At 35.7% G+C, this 18,803-nt stretch overlaps 2 protein-coding genes across 7 annotated transcripts in view; one reads left to right on the top strand and one right to left on the bottom strand.

Moving 5' to 3' along the window:
• Positions 1 to 5,878, top strand: part of LOC149081763 (eukaryotic initiation factor 4A-I-like) — a 28,976-nt gene extending 23,098 nt beyond the window's left edge. Inside the window, exons 5-9 of the mRNA XM_089237199.1 lie at positions 788 to 897; positions 2,025 to 2,168; positions 2,655 to 2,792; positions 4,625 to 4,794; positions 4,959 to 5,878. Of these exons, the coding sequence (XP_089093325.1) occupies positions 788 to 897; positions 2,025 to 2,168; positions 2,655 to 2,792; positions 4,625 to 4,794; positions 4,959 to 5,103 (707 nt within the window). The 3' untranslated portion in view covers positions 5,104 to 5,878. The remainder of the gene's footprint in view (positions 1 to 787; positions 898 to 2,024; positions 2,169 to 2,654; positions 2,793 to 4,624; positions 4,795 to 4,958) is intronic.
• Positions 5,879 to 12,282: 6,404 nt separating this feature from the next.
• LOC149081762 (uncharacterized) overlaps positions 12,283 to 18,803 on the bottom strand; it is a 97,575-nt gene continuing 91,054 nt past the window's right edge. For all 6 annotated transcript variants that reach the window (XM_089237193.1, XM_089237194.1, XM_089237196.1 and 3 more), the window contains 3 exons: positions 16,470 to 16,618; positions 13,913 to 14,006; positions 12,283 to 13,810 (listed from right to left, as the gene is read on the bottom strand). In XM_089237193.1, coding sequence (XP_089093319.1) covers positions 13,760 to 13,810; positions 13,913 to 14,006; positions 16,470 to 16,618 — 294 coding nt within the window. In that variant the 3' untranslated portion in view covers positions 12,283 to 13,759. The remainder of the gene's footprint in view (positions 13,811 to 13,912; positions 14,007 to 16,469; positions 16,619 to 18,803) is intronic.

Raw genomic sequence — 18,803 nt, 5'->3', positions numbered from 1 at the left:
TCAGATAGGGCATTTACCCTGCTTTGACGGACATTTAAAGTAGCCTATTGTTTTAGCTGGGGCATTAGCTCAATGCTGTTTGCTGTGAATATTCCTCATGAAATTACTGGAAGTTTTTCAATTTTTTTGGAACAAAATGCCATCATTGCTTCGTCTTCATCAACATCCCTATTCGGCTTTCTTATCTTGTGTATTCACAGATAATAGCATACGATTTTTAGTATTTTTAGGGCAAGGCGACATAAACGACAAATTTTATAGCAGATTTTAAAATAAATTTTAGAGGGGTGTGCTTGAGCGCACAACTGTACCCTCCGAATCTGATGTCACTGTTGGGATCCCTGTGTCTATAGCCCAGGGCCCTGAATCAAATGGGGGGGGGGCAAAAGGTGTGATGCCACGTGACCACTTTCACAAATTCTAAAATTCTTTCATAAATTTTCATAGAAATTCTGGAACTATTTTTCTCATTAGTTTCAGATTTGTTTTATTCATCAATTTTAGATTATTTTACTTCCTGATTCTGATTTTTTTTCATCAACATTGAATTTTTAATGGATCCAAAATTATCTTCACTCAGTCAAAATTATCATTCGTTGTGGATTTATTTGAATAAATTTCAATTTTTCATGCATTTCATTTTATTTATTTTTAATCATAGTGAAATTTTTTGTTCAAATATTCGCTCATGCATGTAAGACAACCTAGGTTTTTGAAATAGTGAAAATTGAGTGAACACAGTATGTGGATGTTGACAGATTTTTTTTTTTTTTCTGTGCTTACACAGGAACGGATCATATCAAGATATTTGTTCTCGATGAAGCTGACGAAATGTTGTCCAGGGGGTTTAAGGACCAAATTTATGATGTGTTCCGAACTTTGAATTCCAATATCCAGGTCAGTTATCATGTCATATACTGCATATTATGCTGTGTTTTTGAAAGTGTTATCATTTAAGAAAATATTCTTATGTCATAGCTGCCAAGTTTCCAGAATTTTCCGGGAGTCTCCCGAAAAGTTTGTAAATCTTTCAAATTTTTACGAAAATCACAAAAAATTCCCTACTTCATTTAAAAAGAATCTCTGCTTCTGAAAACAATCCCTAAGGAATTTCTTGTTGGGCAAAAAGTATTGTCCCTTGTTTCCCCCCCCCCCCCTTTCAGAATGACGTCACACGTCGTAAATGGGGGAATAGTGGGAAATTCCTTCTTTAAAGGAAGTTTTACAAACCCTCTGATGGTAACAAGAAAAGTTGTTTGTCTTATCGTGCAGGGAAATAGCTTAGCAGCCAATGGTTCTGGATAATAATATGCATATGTACATGCAATAACAAAATATGAATACTGATGAGCCAAAAAATAATTTATTTTAAAGATACTTATATTCCGATGAATTTCCTTTCATCAAACGTTCCAAAAAAAGGCTGACTTTTTCTTTTTGTACAAGTTGTGTTAGGGACATAGTGGAAAGACTGACATCACCCATGAGAAATCAAAAAAACATCAATCAAGTGTCACAAAAAGTCAGTTCTTCAAAACTTGACGCTTTTTCTCCTTCATCTTCCAGTGATTTTGGGGTCATTCGTGTAGAATGTTTATCTACATTGTTTCTGATTTTACACAATATATATATATTTTAGATCACCATTGAAGTTTTGGTCTCCAATTTATCTTGTTTTTTGCATAGGGATTTCATTCCCAAGGGGTTTAACTTCCATGTGTGTAAAATAATCCCTATTTTATTTGACTTCAGTTTTAAGTAGGGATTTTATTCCCTACTCTTCAACTTTTATGTGTGGGAAATACCTATTTTATTTGGAAAAATCCCTTTTGGGAGTGTTTTTAGTATAAAATATGGGGGTCTGCGCAAAAATCTCTTTAATTTTCATTTTCAAAAGTTAGCAGCTATGTTATGTGAATCATGTGCAAAAGAATGAGAGTGATGTGCCTTCTAATGTTGTTCATAAAATATTTATTGTATATATTTTTTGCTTCTATTTTTTTACATGTTTATTTACTCGACAGGTGATCTTATTGTCTGCAACAATGCCAGCAGATGTCCTGGAAGTAACAAAGAAATTCATGCGAGACCCAATTCGAATCTTGGTCAAGAAAGAAGAATTGACTTTAGAGGGTATTAAACAGTTCTACATATCAGTTGAACGAGAGGTAATCTATTTCATCTAATTTTTCTTCCTTCCCTTAGAGCAGGGGTCTTCACCACCTTCAACACATGGCTCTCGAAGCCATGTTTGTGACTCTTTGTTGTGGCCCACTGATCATTTTCAGAAAATAGTTGAAAGCATTAGAATTATTAATTCTAGAATCAATGAGAGAAATAATCTCTGATAAAAATTATTTCACAATCAATAAAAGAGTAATTGCATATTTATTGGAAAAAATTATTTCAAGGTGTATTGAGAAGGAAAATAGTTTCAGAATAAATAAAAATCCTCAATTATTTTTGTGTCTGTTTAACACATGGCCCCGTTGATCCCTTCTATCAAGATGTCACTAAATTACATGAGTTGGTGGCCCTTGTGCTTCTTGGGAAGCTTCAATTCGACCCGCAGTAGCTGAAACTTCTGAGTTTTTAATCCTCTAAAATAAAAAAAGGTGGCTCATTAACTTGTTTAAACCTGGTTTCGCACACAGGACTGGAAATTGGATACGCTCTGTGACTTGTATGAAACATTAACTATTACTCAAGCAGTTATCTTCTGCAATACCAGGCGGAAGGTAGATTGGCTCATGGAAAAGATGCACAGCAGAGATTTCACTGTATCCGCATTGGTAAGTCATTATTGTGGCAAGTCTATGATGCGAATACTGTTTCTTTCCACGCAACATTTATTTTAGTGATGACATGGAAATGAACTGTGATTCAAGGGAGTAGGTTATTGGCTGCCAGGTCATCACTACTAGCATGCAACAATTTTATCATTGAAGCAGTGCCGTAACTAGGCAAGTGCAGCTGGGGCACCCACACAGGGCCGACCTGGAAGAGATACCCAGAATGAGTCTAAATGGGTCATTTTGGCTCAAGAATTGGCCAGAAGGGGTCTAAATGTGAATTCTTGCACAGGAATGGCTAGTTGCGAAACTGCATTGAAGGACCGGACACACCCTGCTTCACATCTCTATCTCTGAGATGTGAACCACGGTGTGTTCGGTCTTTATGATGATGTTGTACACTAGTGATGCAACCATTAATTTATGCCTGTCAATCACAGAAATCATTTCTATGTAAGTAAGGAAATATGGTGCCATTCAAATCCATAAACCATAATTCTATAGCTCAGGCAATTCTTCCAAAAGTATGTTAGTTACCATTGTTATGCAGCTCTGTGAAAGTAATGAATCTAAAGTTTTTGTCTCAAAGTGTTTCTGAATATTTATATTACTTGTGAAGTTATCAAAAATCTTGTGATGATAAACAAAATCTTGTCAAATTTAGATTTATTTGATTTGTTAAAAAAATACATGATTTTTATCAATCCTGGTCCATTTCCATGGGACAGTAGTTCTCTAAAATAGGCCTCACCAAACCAAGGAATTTGTACGCTTTGATAGTGTCTAGGGAAGTGTTCCCTCAACCTGTAAATACTTTGTAAAGGGCCTGGGTGATTATTTAATTTACTACCGTTGTAATGAATGACACATTCTGTACACTGTGAAATTGTAAATTTATTCAATTTTTATGATACACAAATTATGTTTAAAAAAATAAATTTTGCATTTTATGGGAGGATAGTGTCGAAATTGAACTGCTCGTGCTACGGGGGGGGGGGGGGGGAGTTTACGGAGCATTTATCGCTACTACAAGGGGTCCACGGAGCATTAACCTTCACTACTGGAGGGTCCACAACATCAAAAAGGTTGAGAATCACTAATCTAGGATACATGGCCAGTGGGTTGAGAAACTTGTGGGTGTATGAATATTGTGTGAAGCAAGGGACCAGTGGGTAAATAGGGAACCACTGTACATTTTGACTGTATAATATGTAAGGTGAAGGCAATTCATTGCCAAGTACCAAAATTTTTCTGAATTGAGTTATCCAATGACTGTCACTTTCTGCTATGCATATGAAGGTTTTCAACAGCTGGCTGTTGCGAAGATGAATTTAGGAAAGAAAGAAAATTCAACTGCACTTGCGGGGAATCAAACCTACGTCCTCTCGCTGGCTGGGTGAGCGCGCTAGACTACAAGGCAACAAACGTCAATCCTTAGAGCTCATATGCACTGAATGAGGTCGTACATGGACAGTCAGACCTAACACAGGCCAGAGCTCGCAATATTGCCACCAAACGACTTATCCTTCATTGCCTTTGCAGCCTCGGACACTCACCTCACAAGTGAGAGGACATAGGTTCAATTCCGTGCAAGGGCAGTTGAATTTTTCTTTCCCTAAATTCATCTCCGTATGTTGAAAACCTTCATATGAATTGAATGATTTGCTAGTATTTGCAAAATTTTTTCTGGTCAGCTTTTTAAATTTAAATGTATTTTTCCCCTTGTATCAGGGTCTTCAATTGTATTTGAATGTTTTTCTTTCATATTCGTCGGATATATCCTATTTGTTCGTGACAATCCAGTTTATTTGATCTATTTTTTTTCTTCCTAGCATGGTGACATGGATCAGAAAGAAAGAGATGTGATTATGCGAGAATTTCGCTCAGGTTCTAGCCGTGTGCTCATCACCACTGACTTGCTGGCGAGAGGAATTGATGTCCAACAAGTGTCTTTAGTTATAAATTATGATTTGCCAACTAACCGAGAAAACTATATTCATAGGTTAGTTTTAGTTGTCCAGAGTAATTTATCTGATATTCAAGTTTTATACTTGTGCGGTTTTTTGTTGGAAAGGTCTTTTTTTAGTTGGATATGATATTTTATGAAAGTTCGTAAATTATATTGGGCAAATATAAGATATGTCTTTTAATTTTCTTATTATATAGGATTGGTCGAGGTGGCCGGTTCGGTCGTAAAGGCGTGGCCATAAACTTCGTTACCGAAGATGACAAGCGAACGCTGCGAGATATCGAGCAGTTCTACAACACGCAGATTGAAGAGATGCCTATGAACGTCGCAGATCTTATTTAAGAAGAGAGTAGTTGTTGTGCGACTTTAAAAAAAATTAATGAATAAAAGAAGAGAAAATATTGTCCATATAAAATGAATGTACCTTTGGAGGGTTTGCAGCTGTGACATCAGCTACGTTATTGGACATCTTGTGTATTGTATTAGTGACAGTCATTGGACCTTTTATTGTTTTTTTTGGGGGGATTTTGATCAAAGACAGTTTATTTAAAAAAAGTGTAATTATTTAAATGGAATCATGTTGAGGGAATGGGGGGAGAAAGAGCTACAGTGCTGTACATGGATCGCGACAAACCTCCATTTTCCAACTTGGACAAGTACAATTAAAAGGGAAACAAGCATCTTCATGCTGTAACTTTGAGAAATTTCTGTTCGTGCAAATGCAAGAAGCGATCTAAAAAAAAGTTTTATAATGAGCTCTGAATATATTTAGATTGTTTTGTATATTATTCAAAAATAATAATCGAAACTTGCTGCGTTTGTGTATTAACCAATGAAAACCAATAGTAGGTCCGTTACGTTTTTTTCAATTTTTCGAAGTATGAATCACTGTTTTTCTTTTTCCTTTTATTTTGATTTTTTTTCCTTAAAAAAATGCAGTAAGAATTACTGTAAAAGTTTATTGTATATTTTATGGTTTATTATTATCAGTTTTTTTCTGTTTCTTTAAACGATGTGGGGTAGCGGGTTCAAAAAGTAAATTAAATACCGGGGCTTCTTCCAGTTGCACTAATATTCTGTTCTTATTTGAAAAAATAAAATTGATGGAATTTGTGAATTTTGTTTCTTTATTTGAAGTCTAATTGATGCCAATTTGCGCCAAACCATCTCTGAATGGTCATGTGGATAATGTTTCTAGGCAAGGAATTTTTGAATTATCAAGTAAATATAAACTAAAAAAGTGTCTCAATTCAGACGAACTTGAGGTTGTTCGAATGAAATGTAGACAAAAACAAGTCTTGAATTTTTGAACGGATGACTATATGTATGGCCGAGCTGGTCTCCCATTTGAAAAGGTGTCTCCGCAGAGAGCAGGCATGCCTTCAATACAATACTGACATAGCATGAAAAAATTCAAGCATTTACTATCTTCATGAAGCTGTATTTAGTGTGGGATGGGAGACGGCGAGCTATATATAGTCTGAGGTGGCTAATTTGGTGGAATGGAAGAGTCAAGAAAACTACTTTAGAGTGGGTGACAAAATTTGTATACAGCCCACAGGCGACAAAACTATGGATATGCCTCCGGAAAGGGGCTTGTCAATTGCTTGAATTTCCACGTGGGAAAATTTATCACATTAGCTGATCCCATTATTGTGGAGTGCTCCCACGGGCCATACCTGGTGGTCCCATGTGTTAGGATGGCAATGGGGTAGTTTATTAAAGAATATATCGGTTAATCTCCAATTCAGAAGCAAAATGGGTGAAACACTCGATGCCCGAAAATAAATGTATTTAACCACTTTAACGATCAAGGACGCAATATCGCGTCCAAACGTGAGTGAAATAAATTCAAAAAGTAGTTTTCTTTCCTTTCTCATCATCGGGAACGTCAGTTTATCCGTTGCAACCCTATATTTTTACCCCTCTAGATTTTTTTGTATACCCTGATAGTAACTTTTTTCCACACATGTAAAAGTTAGAGAGCAGTGAAGGTGAAAAGAGAAATCTTTGTACCTACATTCTCTTAACTTGTATATATTAACTGGTTTACTCTTTTTTCTCTTTCATTAGGACAAGGTTACCATATTTATCGCCGATTTATTAAATAGAGTATCTGAGTTCTTGTCAATCGCTTGTAAGCGAAGGGGTAAAAGCGATTTTGTTTTGGTTGAAAAACAATTTTCGTTCATTCTTGGTGAAGTGGCGCCTTCTGTTATAAACATACGTAGAATATAGTCAAAAATGAGTGCGCAGGCGTCCTTACGTTCCAAGTTTAGGAATATATCTCGTATAACACTTGCTCCAGCTATGAAATATAAAAAATACTAAACATCAGCCTGCTTAAAAACCCAGGCTGAGCTGAAGAAATTTGTTTCGGCGATATAAGAAAACGAAACAATTACGGGGTATATACGAGGAATCCTTTTTTCCCATTGAGTAACTGAGTTCTCTCCCTGAACAATTTTTTCCCCTTCAAGATTTGTTCGTACTCGAAAAGTCTGGGAACGATTGCACAAATTATTTTTCAGGGGCAATGAAATTCCCAAGCTCGGCAGTGTTCGCCAATACGTGATTCGGGAATCAATTCAATTTTACTACTAAATTTTGTTGAAGAGTGAGAATACCCCTTTTGTCAAATTTTAGGTAATTTGTTTAGAGTCTTTAAAAATATTTTTATATCTGTTTTTCATTAAAAAATAACACTCTTTTTACAAAATTGCCCCTTAAAACTTTGGAGGAGTGAAATTACTCTTCAAAATTATTTTTTCGGATAACGCTGATTCTCATCGATTTTCAGACTAAAAGTCCATATTTTGTGAACTTATTCTCCATGAAAAAGGGGTGCCTTTCTTAGATACTCTTGTCCATAGCCAACAAACGGGAAAAAATTCATCGGTAAAAATGTGTCTTATAGAAAATAACTACAGCACAGTATATATTATATTTGAGAAACATCAAACTGATACTACTACTGCCACCTATCAAATCAGAAACACAACTATTATGATTCTTCGATTCGAATTGGTGACCGGTTTTTGATTAATATGTCAAACGAAGAAAAGCAATATAGTATGATATTGGCAAATATTTTATAAGCAATAATATCAGTTAAATTATCACGTTTGCCTCGAAATTTTAGCAGTTGCCCTTTGTGTGTAGTAAAATATTAGTAACACTCGCAAAACGATGCCCTCCGACTTCCTACGATTGTAATCAAAATTATATAAAAGTGCTTATGCGTTTTTGATTGGAAAGGCCACGCTTTGTGGATGTTACTAACATCATTTTACAACACACTGCTTTTGTTAAAGTTTCGCGTGGCAAACTTGCTAATTTAACTATTATTGCTTATAAAAAATATTTACTAATATCATACTACAGGGTGATTATAAAAAAACTATCCCGACATATGGGCCCCTAACTATCATACCATTCACAGAAACTGAATGAAATTTTGACATAAGGTATTTTGATGTATGCGCTCAAGAATGATATGGAAAACAACAGTGTCACTCTAACAGTTACGGTTACAGTGAGAAAATTTCGAAAATATCAAATGGCAACACCAAGTTTTTGTATTGGAATGTGATCTCCATTGTGAAAAACCCTAAATAGCGTTCTGTAGCATGAAAATCACCGGCGGTAGATAGGCTAAAAGTGAGGACAACCAATAAGGACAGAGAAGCAGCATAAAATAAAGCATTTTATCGTGTTTCACAAATTTTCCACATGACCTTGTGGAGGACTAATCAGGCTGGGATCTCAGCCGAAGAAACGGTGTGACGAATGAAACGAACATTAATGCTCTGGTGCACGGCAAAGTCCTTTTTCCTTGCCTAGCTCCGGGGATTTTCGTGCTACAGGTGCCATTCCAACGCTATTTAGTGTTTTTCAGTATGGAGATCGCATTCCAATACAAAAAAAAATGGTGTTGCCATTTGATATTTTCGAAATTTTCTCACTGTAACCGTAACTGTTAGAGTGACACTTGTTTTCCTTATCATTCTTGAGCGCATACATCAAAATACCTTAAGCCAAAATTTCATTCAGTTTCTGTGAATGGTATGATAGTTAGGGGCCCATATGTCGGGATAGTTTTTTTATAATCATCCCGTATATTGCTTTTATACGTTTGGCGCATTGATCAAAATCCGGTCACCAATTCGAATCGAAGAATCATAGTTGTTTTTCATTTGATAGGTGGCAGGAGGAGTTCCAGTTTCATGATGTTTCTCATAATATATACTGCACAGTTATTTTCTAGAAATTTTTTTCCCGTTAGTTGATTATGGACAAGAGCATCTAAGGCACCATTTTTTGATGGTGAATAAGTTTACATAAGTTTAATATGGACTGTCTGAAAATCGTTGAGAAAGTGTTATCCGCAAAAATAATTTTGAAGAGTAATTCCACTCCTCTCCAAAGTTTTAAGGAGCAATTTTGTAACAAGTTATTTTTAATGAAAAACAGAAATATATATATATATATCTATTCAAAAAAAATTTTACCCGAAAAGTTTGAAAAAAGGGGTATTCTCACTCCTCAACAAAATTTAGAGTAAAATTGAATTTTGATTACCGAATCACGCATCAAGATGCGTATTGGCGAACACTGCTAAGAATGCTTCCGTACAGTTTTTTTTCCGAAATTCTGTGCGCAGAGGAACAGGTGAAATTAAAGAGAATGTCTACTATCTGGAAAAAAAGATCCTTGGTAAAACCGAAACAATTTTTATTCAGCTCACCAGGACTTTTAAGCAAGCTTATGTTTAGTAACTTTTGTTTCATAGGTGACAGCAGAGTTCCAAAATGCGCTTGTGTAACAATTTTATTTACAATATGCGAGAGAAAGCGTTGATGTAGGGTTACGAGACCTGCCTAAACTTAGACATGAGGACGAATGCATACGCATCTATGACAATGCTCCCTACATATGTTTACAAGAGATGGCGCCACTACACCAACAACGAACAATTATTTTCTAACCGAAATAGAACCACGCCCAGTGCTTTTCAACGGAGGGTATTAGTTACACTCTTCGTGCCATTTCACTCATTTTTCTCAATTTAAGAAAGATGTGCACGATTCTTCAATAAACTACCAAAAAAGAGCAGTCTTTGCGCAAGAGATCATACATTCTTGCATATTGTTTTGGTCACTCACATGCTTGCACTCTCTCTAGGTCATTCAAGTATTACGTCAGCATCGAGGGGGTTTCGGATTTGCTGACTTGATGACGGGGGGGGGGGGGTTTTGAAGGTTGCTTACGTCATCAACCACCCCTTTTGAAGATATGAAATATTCGAAGCCGCTGACGGGAGAGGGTCAAAAATGGCTGAAAATCTGTTTACGTAATACTTGTATGACCCCTTAGTCATTCTAGTTGGTACGGATTTTTTTTAAACGACACCATCTCGTTAAAATTCTAGACAAACAGCTTTGCGAGTAACAAGAAAGTTTTCTTCTTTCAATGCACTCCGGGTTCCGTGGCGTTCGATGATGCCGTGCACGGAAACCTGTGATCTAGACAAGATACAGTGTACCTTAGCTAATGAACGCCTGAGTTTTTTCAGTGAACAAATATTTTAGTCAATGTTTTTCCGCTTCAGCTAACGGACATTTAAGTTGATACGGATGTCCCAGCTTTCATAAAACTGCCGCTTCCTGAGCTAAGTTTTCGTGCCAATCAAAATATACCCACTGAGTAACTCAATCGAGTCAGGTGAATATTTTTCCATCTTGAAACCGCTTCCTAGATAACCTTTTTCAGAAAGATAGTTTAATCATTTTACATGAAATGGCTCAAAGAAAAAAACATTTAAAGTCTGACTTGAATGATTCCATTGCATACGGCAATTCTTAATACTAACTGAACAGTCTGGACATGTGTGTGAGAGAAATGAATATATCACACACACAGCCTGACTTTTTTTTTTTTCACTATGGTGGCTCATGAACCCAACAACATAGTGTCAGGGCCGTAACAAGGACTTTTGTCGCCCCCACAAATTTAAAATTCGATAATTTTATAACGGTGCTTTGTTCAAATCCCTAAAATTGCCACGCGGGGCAGTTGTTCCCCTCTAGTTCTGGCCCTGCATAGTGTAAAAATATATTCAATTTTACATCTTCCTTTTAAATTATCCTTCAATTGCAAAGTTATCAGTAATCTCAGCCTTTGGTCTCAGTTTACAATTTTTTCTAGTGCTGCTTAGCGTTTAATGAAAGTTGCTTTGAGATTTTGGGAAGCTCCAAGAACGAATTAAATTTTTTATATAGAAACGTATATGGATAATCTTGTTTCGGCAAGCAAATTATCTTCGTTAGCCAAAGTATCACTGTATTAAGCTTGCGGATAAGGCAAAAGGGACAAAACATTTAATGAGGAAAAACATGAAAATGAGTCACATTTATAATTTACCAGCTGAGTAAATAAATGGTTGAAATTTTTTTCAATTAGATGTGTCAATTTGTAACAAGTGTTAAAAAAAAATCGATCGTTATACAGGGCGATTATAAAGTTCCCGTAATCCTGAAGTTTTTCCTTCAAAAATGCTTATCCAGACCAGAATAGAATATGGAGCCGATTCCCATCCAACTAGGACGACTGTCAACATACAAAATGGCCAGGAAGGCCTATGAAAAAAATTCTTATCCGAACACAGCCAAGTTTTTAGATATCTTAATTGAGACCATGGGAGAGAAATTCATGAATGAAAGAAAAAACATTCTAATTTTCGACCACCAGGTGAGAAGGTGACACTTTTTTATTGCATTTTCCCATGGTCCGTAGCATATACACCAAGTTTCAATGGAATACATCCGGTCAGGTACCATATAGGTTCGAGTAGTTTCAGTATATTGACACTGCTTAGACCAATGTAGCACCCGTCAATATACTTGCACTACTCCTACCTATGCAGCGTCCATTTTGAAGGACGTATTCCATTGAAACTTGGTATATATGCTATAGGGTCTATGGGGGGGGGGGGGAAGGAAAATTCAATAAAAAAAAAACGCTACTTATTCATCTGGCGGTCCAAAAATTGAGCTTTTTTTTTAATTTCCTGAATCTCCTATGATCAAGATATCTTAAAATTTGCTATATTCGGATCAGCAGTATTTGAGAAAAACTACTCAGAATATGGGAACTTTAATCATAATCCCCCTGTACATCATTGTTATATTTGATAGTTAAATTTGATCGTCAATATCATGTAAATAAAAATCATTCAATTACAAATTTTTTAACATTCAAATGATAAAATTGTATAATTAAAATTTAACTGGTCATTTAAAAATTTTATAATAACTATTTCCACAATTCAAACCACCACTTATTTATAACTGTGATGATTTTTAATAAAATTCATATTCCCCTGAAATTGACATTCTGTATTTGGCCAAATCATTATTCGTCCCATCCCTAGTCAAGCACAATACTTACACATTTTTTTTTACAGAATTACTCAAGATATTCCTCAAACCAAACAAAAATTGAGCTCACCAAAAACCTAAATTGAATTAAGATTGTTTTTTATTGGATAGAAAAAAAAACATCTTTTCGGTATAAAACACGAGAAGCGATACAAATAAACAGAACTGTGAAAAGAGAAGAAAAAAAAATCATTTAAAGACTATGCATCAAACATTTGTTTTGCAAAAATTTGAAATACATAACGTGAAAGAATACTGTAAATCGATATATTCAAATTTATTTCACTCCTCATAAAATACACAATCCCTCTTCTATACCTGAACTGTTTAAAAAACATGTTAATTAAAAAAAAAAAAAGCTACTGTCAAAACATTTAATTTTCCATCTACAGACTATTCAGCATTAAAAATTAGTACAAACTGTATAAAGTCGGCACTTGTGTATAGGAAACTGTTCAAGAAAACTATCGATATAAAGTCTTATAGCACCTGGGAAAAGGAGAGACCCTCGAAAAGGGATCAAAATGTACCTTTCTAAAAACCAACTTTCATGTAAATTTATATAAAAAAAAGTATTAAAAGCATCTAAGATGTCTAAATATCTCCACTGTGTAAATCTCATTCGGAAGAACAGTAAGTAGTAATATTAGAATAAAAAAAACAGTCTCTCCCCCGATACTACAATACAAAGCACCAGCGCTTTCTACAAAAGCTACAGCAGCAATAGAAAAGGTGTAGACCATATCTTAGATACGTCTCTGAAGCCTCCTCTCATCAAATACCAGAGCAGTTTATTAAATCGAAGACATTAGAAAAGGTTTTCCCGACAGAAGCACAGGCAACTAACTTTCTAGTTGTGAATCAAACTAAGGGTTTTCGGGAAAACGTGCATCATCTTATTCAAATATAAATCTGGATTATACTGCATATATATAGTAAGAGGTATACATGATAAGCTAAGCGTATATACACTCTAGAAGCTACGATGCAATGCACATTTTACATACATAAAACGACATAATACACACATCCTATCTATGAAGAAATACTACCAAACAAGTCTTTTTTTCAATATGCAAGTCTTAGTTTCTGTCATCGATACATTTCTTTTGATATATATATAAATCATTTCTTCAACCAATCAGATAATTCGGAATATACACAAACACAAAAAAAAATTCATCTATTACAAAGAAAAAAAAAATCTCCCAAAATATATCGTCTCCCTCCTCGATGATCCATTAATTACCTTCAGAAACATGAAAATAGTTACCACTCAAATACGAATTTGGCAGCCGATCAACTATGAGGAGGGCGAAGAAATGACTATCAAGTAATGGCTATAATAATAAACGGCCAATCTGCATATGACCATAAAATGATTATACATACATATATATCGCCATATGGATACTAGCATACGTGTGCTTGCTCATTTTCGAAAATGAAAAAAATACAGGTAAATATGTATATAAAGATGGATGACACGTTTTATAAGATTCCCTTCTTTACAAAATTTCGTGAACCAACAGTTTCATTATTCAGTCTTTGCCACTTTTTTAAACAACGAGGAGGTTAACTTGACCATGACCGTCGAGCTCAACTACAGGCTGGAAGAAAAATAAAACAATTAAATTTAGTTTTAATTTATCATTAGTTAAATCAAAGTATTATTGTTGTTGTTGGAGTGATTGCAAGAGAGTGAATCTTACCTCACTTTCGTCCACAGTCCACTTGCCATCAACTAAGAACTTGATATGGTGCTGACCCTTTGGCAACTTGATCTTTGTTGAAAAGACACCATCACTGCAATTATAAATAAATTCACTCTATTAAAGGCCTTCTGAAAAATGCTACTGAAAAAATCTATTGAGAGAGAGAGATAGATGGCTTTCTTAGCCCAAGGAAACACATTTTCTGGATATTATGTTGAAGTGAACTCTGAAAGAAAAGTCATTTTGTCCCCCTGCCAGGACTCGAACCCAGGCCCTCTAGCATACTGGGCAAAGCTCGGGCCACAGTGCCCAAAATAAAGAAGGCAGGGGCGCATCCTCAGTGGTGTAGATGGTAGCATGCTTGTCCGGTATTCAAGAGCAGCTGGGTTCAAGTACCGATGGAGACAAGGTGACTGAGTTCACCTAAGCATAATATCCAGAAAACATTGTTTCTTTGAACATCTCTATTATCAGACATTTATAAAAAACAATTTATGGTTCAACTACAACAGCACTAACTGTTATGTAATATATGAAAATAAAATATATAAACAGGTAGTTGAGAAAGACATTGAAAAAATTGTTTTTCAAAAGTACCTACAGTAATCTTTAATACGTTGTAAATCACAAGTACAGAAGGCCTATTCTATTTAATACATTGGAACCTCAATAACTCGACACCCCAAGAGTGTTGATGAACATGTTGATATATATATATATATATTAAACTATGAAACTGGTTTTCTGTCTGTATGCAAATCTATAATTTTAGATCAATTTTACAAATTTGATGAATAGATATTTAATTATGAATGATGTAAAATATTAATATAATTGATTCAAGTAATGATACAAATTTTATATATATACCAAACGGGACCCAGAATGAATGATAGTCTACTTTAAAAGTTTGTCAGAGCAGGGCAAATGCTCAAAACGAGCGAAAAACTGTCTCGCAACAATGGTTGGTTGCTGAATTGAGGTTTCTCGGCCTCAACGATCACTTTTGGAATGTTTACCGTGGTTCCCTAACAATGCGTTTCAGACATGTATATGTCTTTATAATGGTATGTCACTTTTTTTAATCCTCCCAGCAATTGAAAAAAACCTGGGCAGCGCCAGGTATTATAGCTAATAATTAATATAATTTATAAAAAAGCTATATTTCTATATAAATGAACATTTCTATATCCTATCATCTATAAATTAACAAAAAAATTATCTGCAATTTTTTTTTTTACGAAAAGTTTTTGAATAATCTTGAATTAGACCGAAAAAAGTCTAAAATGTGTCAAAATGATTATTTGTGAATGAACAGTGCAATTGTCTGAAATTGGGAAAATTTTTCGTATTCTCACACAGAAGTTTTGATTCAGCTCATTCAACCACCAATTGCTTAAAATTTTTTTTATGTCATTCTTCACAGCTATTTGTGAGTCCAGAGGTTGATTTTTCAGGTTACCCCCAGGCTCTATCAACAATTGCCAATTTTACAATTTAACATTAGATTTTGTGTGTTAACATTAATGTAAGGACTGGACAGATTTTTCACTGCTCAAGCAGACTCTTGTTAACACTCCGCTCTCTTTCACTGTCTGCATTACCATGTGCTAAAGGTAAAAAAGCCTTCACCAAAACCGGCAAAATTTTGAACTTTGGGCTACTTTTAAGGTAAAAAAATATTGAAATATATCTGCCCAATATCTATTCTCTGAGTTGGTGTCACTACTAGCAGTTCTTTGCATTGTTACATTGCAAAGAACTACACTACAATTTGTAGTGCAACCCATTCATTGCACAGAGTTTAGTTCTGTTGGTGATACAATGCTAAGCAACATTCCAGCAATAATTTTAATTGCAGGTAGAGAACAATTCTCTGTACGAGAGGGAGTGCGAGTAACGAGAAAAGAGGGTGGCAACATTTCATTCTTTCCAACATGTTTTGGAAAGGTAGGATATTCATATATAATAGGTATCTCACAGAAGTTATGTAAAATGAGCATGTAAATCAGTAACGGCCGATGATAACCACGCGACCACACAGTGGCTAGATGGCAAAACTGGGTATTATAGCTGGAGTTTTACAGATCCTGTTTTATCCCAACGATCCCCAAAAAATTTGGAAATTAAACAAGTGAGCAAATCCCCTTTTCAATTCTTCGCAAAGAAGCGAATGCAGCCTTGTGAGAAATAAAGCAAATTTACGCCGTAGATACGCTGTCTTTCAACACAGGTAGGTAGTTTGCAAAATTACCGTTATTTTCAGTTTATTTTACAAACAGGAATTGGTGCGAATGCGCAGGGATTCTGCGCCTTGGTGCACCATGTAGCTTGAGAACAGTTTAGGCGCAGTGGCATCTCTGCACTTGAAATTTGTGATGAACAAATCCGCCCGAAAGAGTTGAGTATAGATTATATATGCATGGCACGTTTTATGTTGGGAGGGGAGTAAAAAATTTTTAAATTTCATTAACAAATTATTGAAAATTCTGCGAGACTTTTGAAGGAAAAACCAGAAGGCACATTGTTACATTTGATATTAAACGGTTCATACCTGTTGCTAAGGAGACAGTTGTCTTCCCATTTACAGAAGTCACCACAAACTGCAACTTCCTCGCCACCATGTTTCCATGAAATCAACGTGGGGACATCTGAAAGTGTTTCTTCAGGCTCTTTTCCATTTATTTGGGTTTCTGACGAATCCTAAAGATATGCAGTTCATACAAAGTATTTAATATATATTCTTACAATCAAATTTAAAATTGAATGCAGTAAAAACCTGTTCACAAACACCGATATCGTGTCTCAATTTAAAAACAAACAGAAGTGCAATCCAAATCAGTGGTATTCATTTTATTGAATCCAACACTGACAATAAGTTAAAATAATCTATTTTTCTCATTTTGGTGAGAAATCAGTTTAACCCTCAGATTGCTTCCCTCATTCACAGATGATCAGCTAGTAGCCTGCTCAATCATGTGACGATCTGAATGTTTTTTCTTTTCAATACAAATTTCTTAAAATGACATGACTTTTCAGGCTTCGCTGAAAAAACAAGGCATTTTTATAGGGGGAATAAAACAAAATATAGCTATGTGATACTAGTATACAGATCATGTCTGTAGGTCTATGTTGCCCAAGTAGATACTCGTCTTCCACCATGAAGGTTGCCACCAGGGTCCACGAGATCTGGGGGGCGGGGGGGGGGTGGAAGAAACAAGTTCTTTACCTACCAAGAATGAGGTGACCACTGGTAGATGGCACCTTTATTTTTCACCCAACAACACTACTTTACCGCACACCAACTCCAGCCATATATTGCCACATGGCAATTTCCAACTAGTGGAGTTGGGTAGGAAATGAAGGCGGCATCTATTGCTGGTCGCCTCAGGCTCAATAGGTAAAGAACTTTTTCTGCATGTGATTTTCTTTTGGCTGGATTTGAATCCATAGACCGAGATGGCAACCTTCATAGTGGAAGACTAGCATCTTACCACTGTGCCACCCAACTCTTCACTGGTTTTAAATTGCTGTATGGCAATATGACCAGAGTTTGTAATAAAGAAAATCATGTCTACGAGAAAGTTTTTTTTTTTTTTTAAATAACATGATCCTCACGCATTCCCAAGGGATCAGCATGATCCGTGCAGGGAATTTATTTGTGTTAGTAAACATCCATGCCCGAACCGGGATGGATGTCTTGCAAGCAAGTTACTCATTACAAAATGGGTAAAGCCATTAATTGACATTTAATTCACTGTTACCACATAATTTAGACAGCATTTTTGAATATTTTTTACTATTTATATTTATGACGTCAAGCAGTCAGGGACTTAGGACAGGCCTATCTTTTTAGGAATGGGTGGATCCGTAAAATAAAGACTGGTGAGGCACACATGCCCAGGTGTTAACAACTTCAGTAGGTTCTCAGATATGACTGCTCTTCAGGTAATGGCATATAAGAGCAGGCATGTTAGGCGGATTTGCTCTCATATTGTAGATATCGTGACAGCAGCGAGATGCCTACTAGGGGAGTCTAGAATGTATCCCATAGGTCAAGTCTGCAACCAATGAGGTGAAGAGAAAGAAAGATAGGAATAAGAAAGGGTTGGATATTTAAGGGGAATCCACTTTTTTTGAGTGGAATGGGAAATTGGATTTAGGGTGGTTTTTTGGTATTGGGAGCGTTTTTATGATACAATGGAAAGCCTCCATATTTTACAAAATGATGTCACTCTCCACTGTTTATGCAAAGTACGCAAGTCTGGATACCAAGCAGAAATGGGTGACGTTTGGAAAGAAAATTAACATGCCTCTGTGGGAAATTGAACCAGTCTTTCACAATCCAGGTGAACGCTCTAAGCTATGGAGGACAGACTTTCTTTAGAACATATATGTGCACTGAATGGGACTGCACATAAACAGCCTCCAGACGCAGCTAGCAGCTCTCCCAGATGATGACAAAGACAAACGTGCGATATCACTCTGATGTTCATAGAAAATATGGAAGACTGGATACCAAGCAGAGATAGATGAAGTTCAGAAAGAAATCACATGCCTCTGTGGGGAATCAAACCCCAACAGACTGGTAGAACACTCTCCCGGATTGTGAGAGGTTGGTGGTTTGATTTCCCACAGAGATATGTACATTTTCTTTAAGAACTTCATCTCCGCTTGGTATCCAGTCTTTAGTACTTTGTACTTCCATATAGCCTATAAGAGGCTTTAAAAGATGACCAAATTTAGGGGTAAATAATATTAAACCTGTAAAATAATATACTTTTAATTTGAATTGAGGAATTATTTACACTGCTCAAGGCTGATTTTGTTCTCAAAGACAATTCAGTGATTTTAGGATTATTTTGGGCACTGATTTCGGATCTAATAT

The sequence above is a fragment of the Pholcus phalangioides genome, unplaced genomic scaffold, assembly GCF_987345545.1.
Source record: "Pholcus phalangioides strain wild (caught in Gottingen) unplaced genomic scaffold, Ppha-v1.0 ptg000009l_1, whole genome shotgun sequence".
Lineage (NCBI taxonomy): Eukaryota > Metazoa > Arthropoda > Arachnida > Araneae > Pholcidae > Pholcus > Pholcus phalangioides.
The sequence above is the reverse complement of the archived record's forward strand: the minus strand, read 5'-3'. Positions and strand labels throughout refer to the sequence as shown.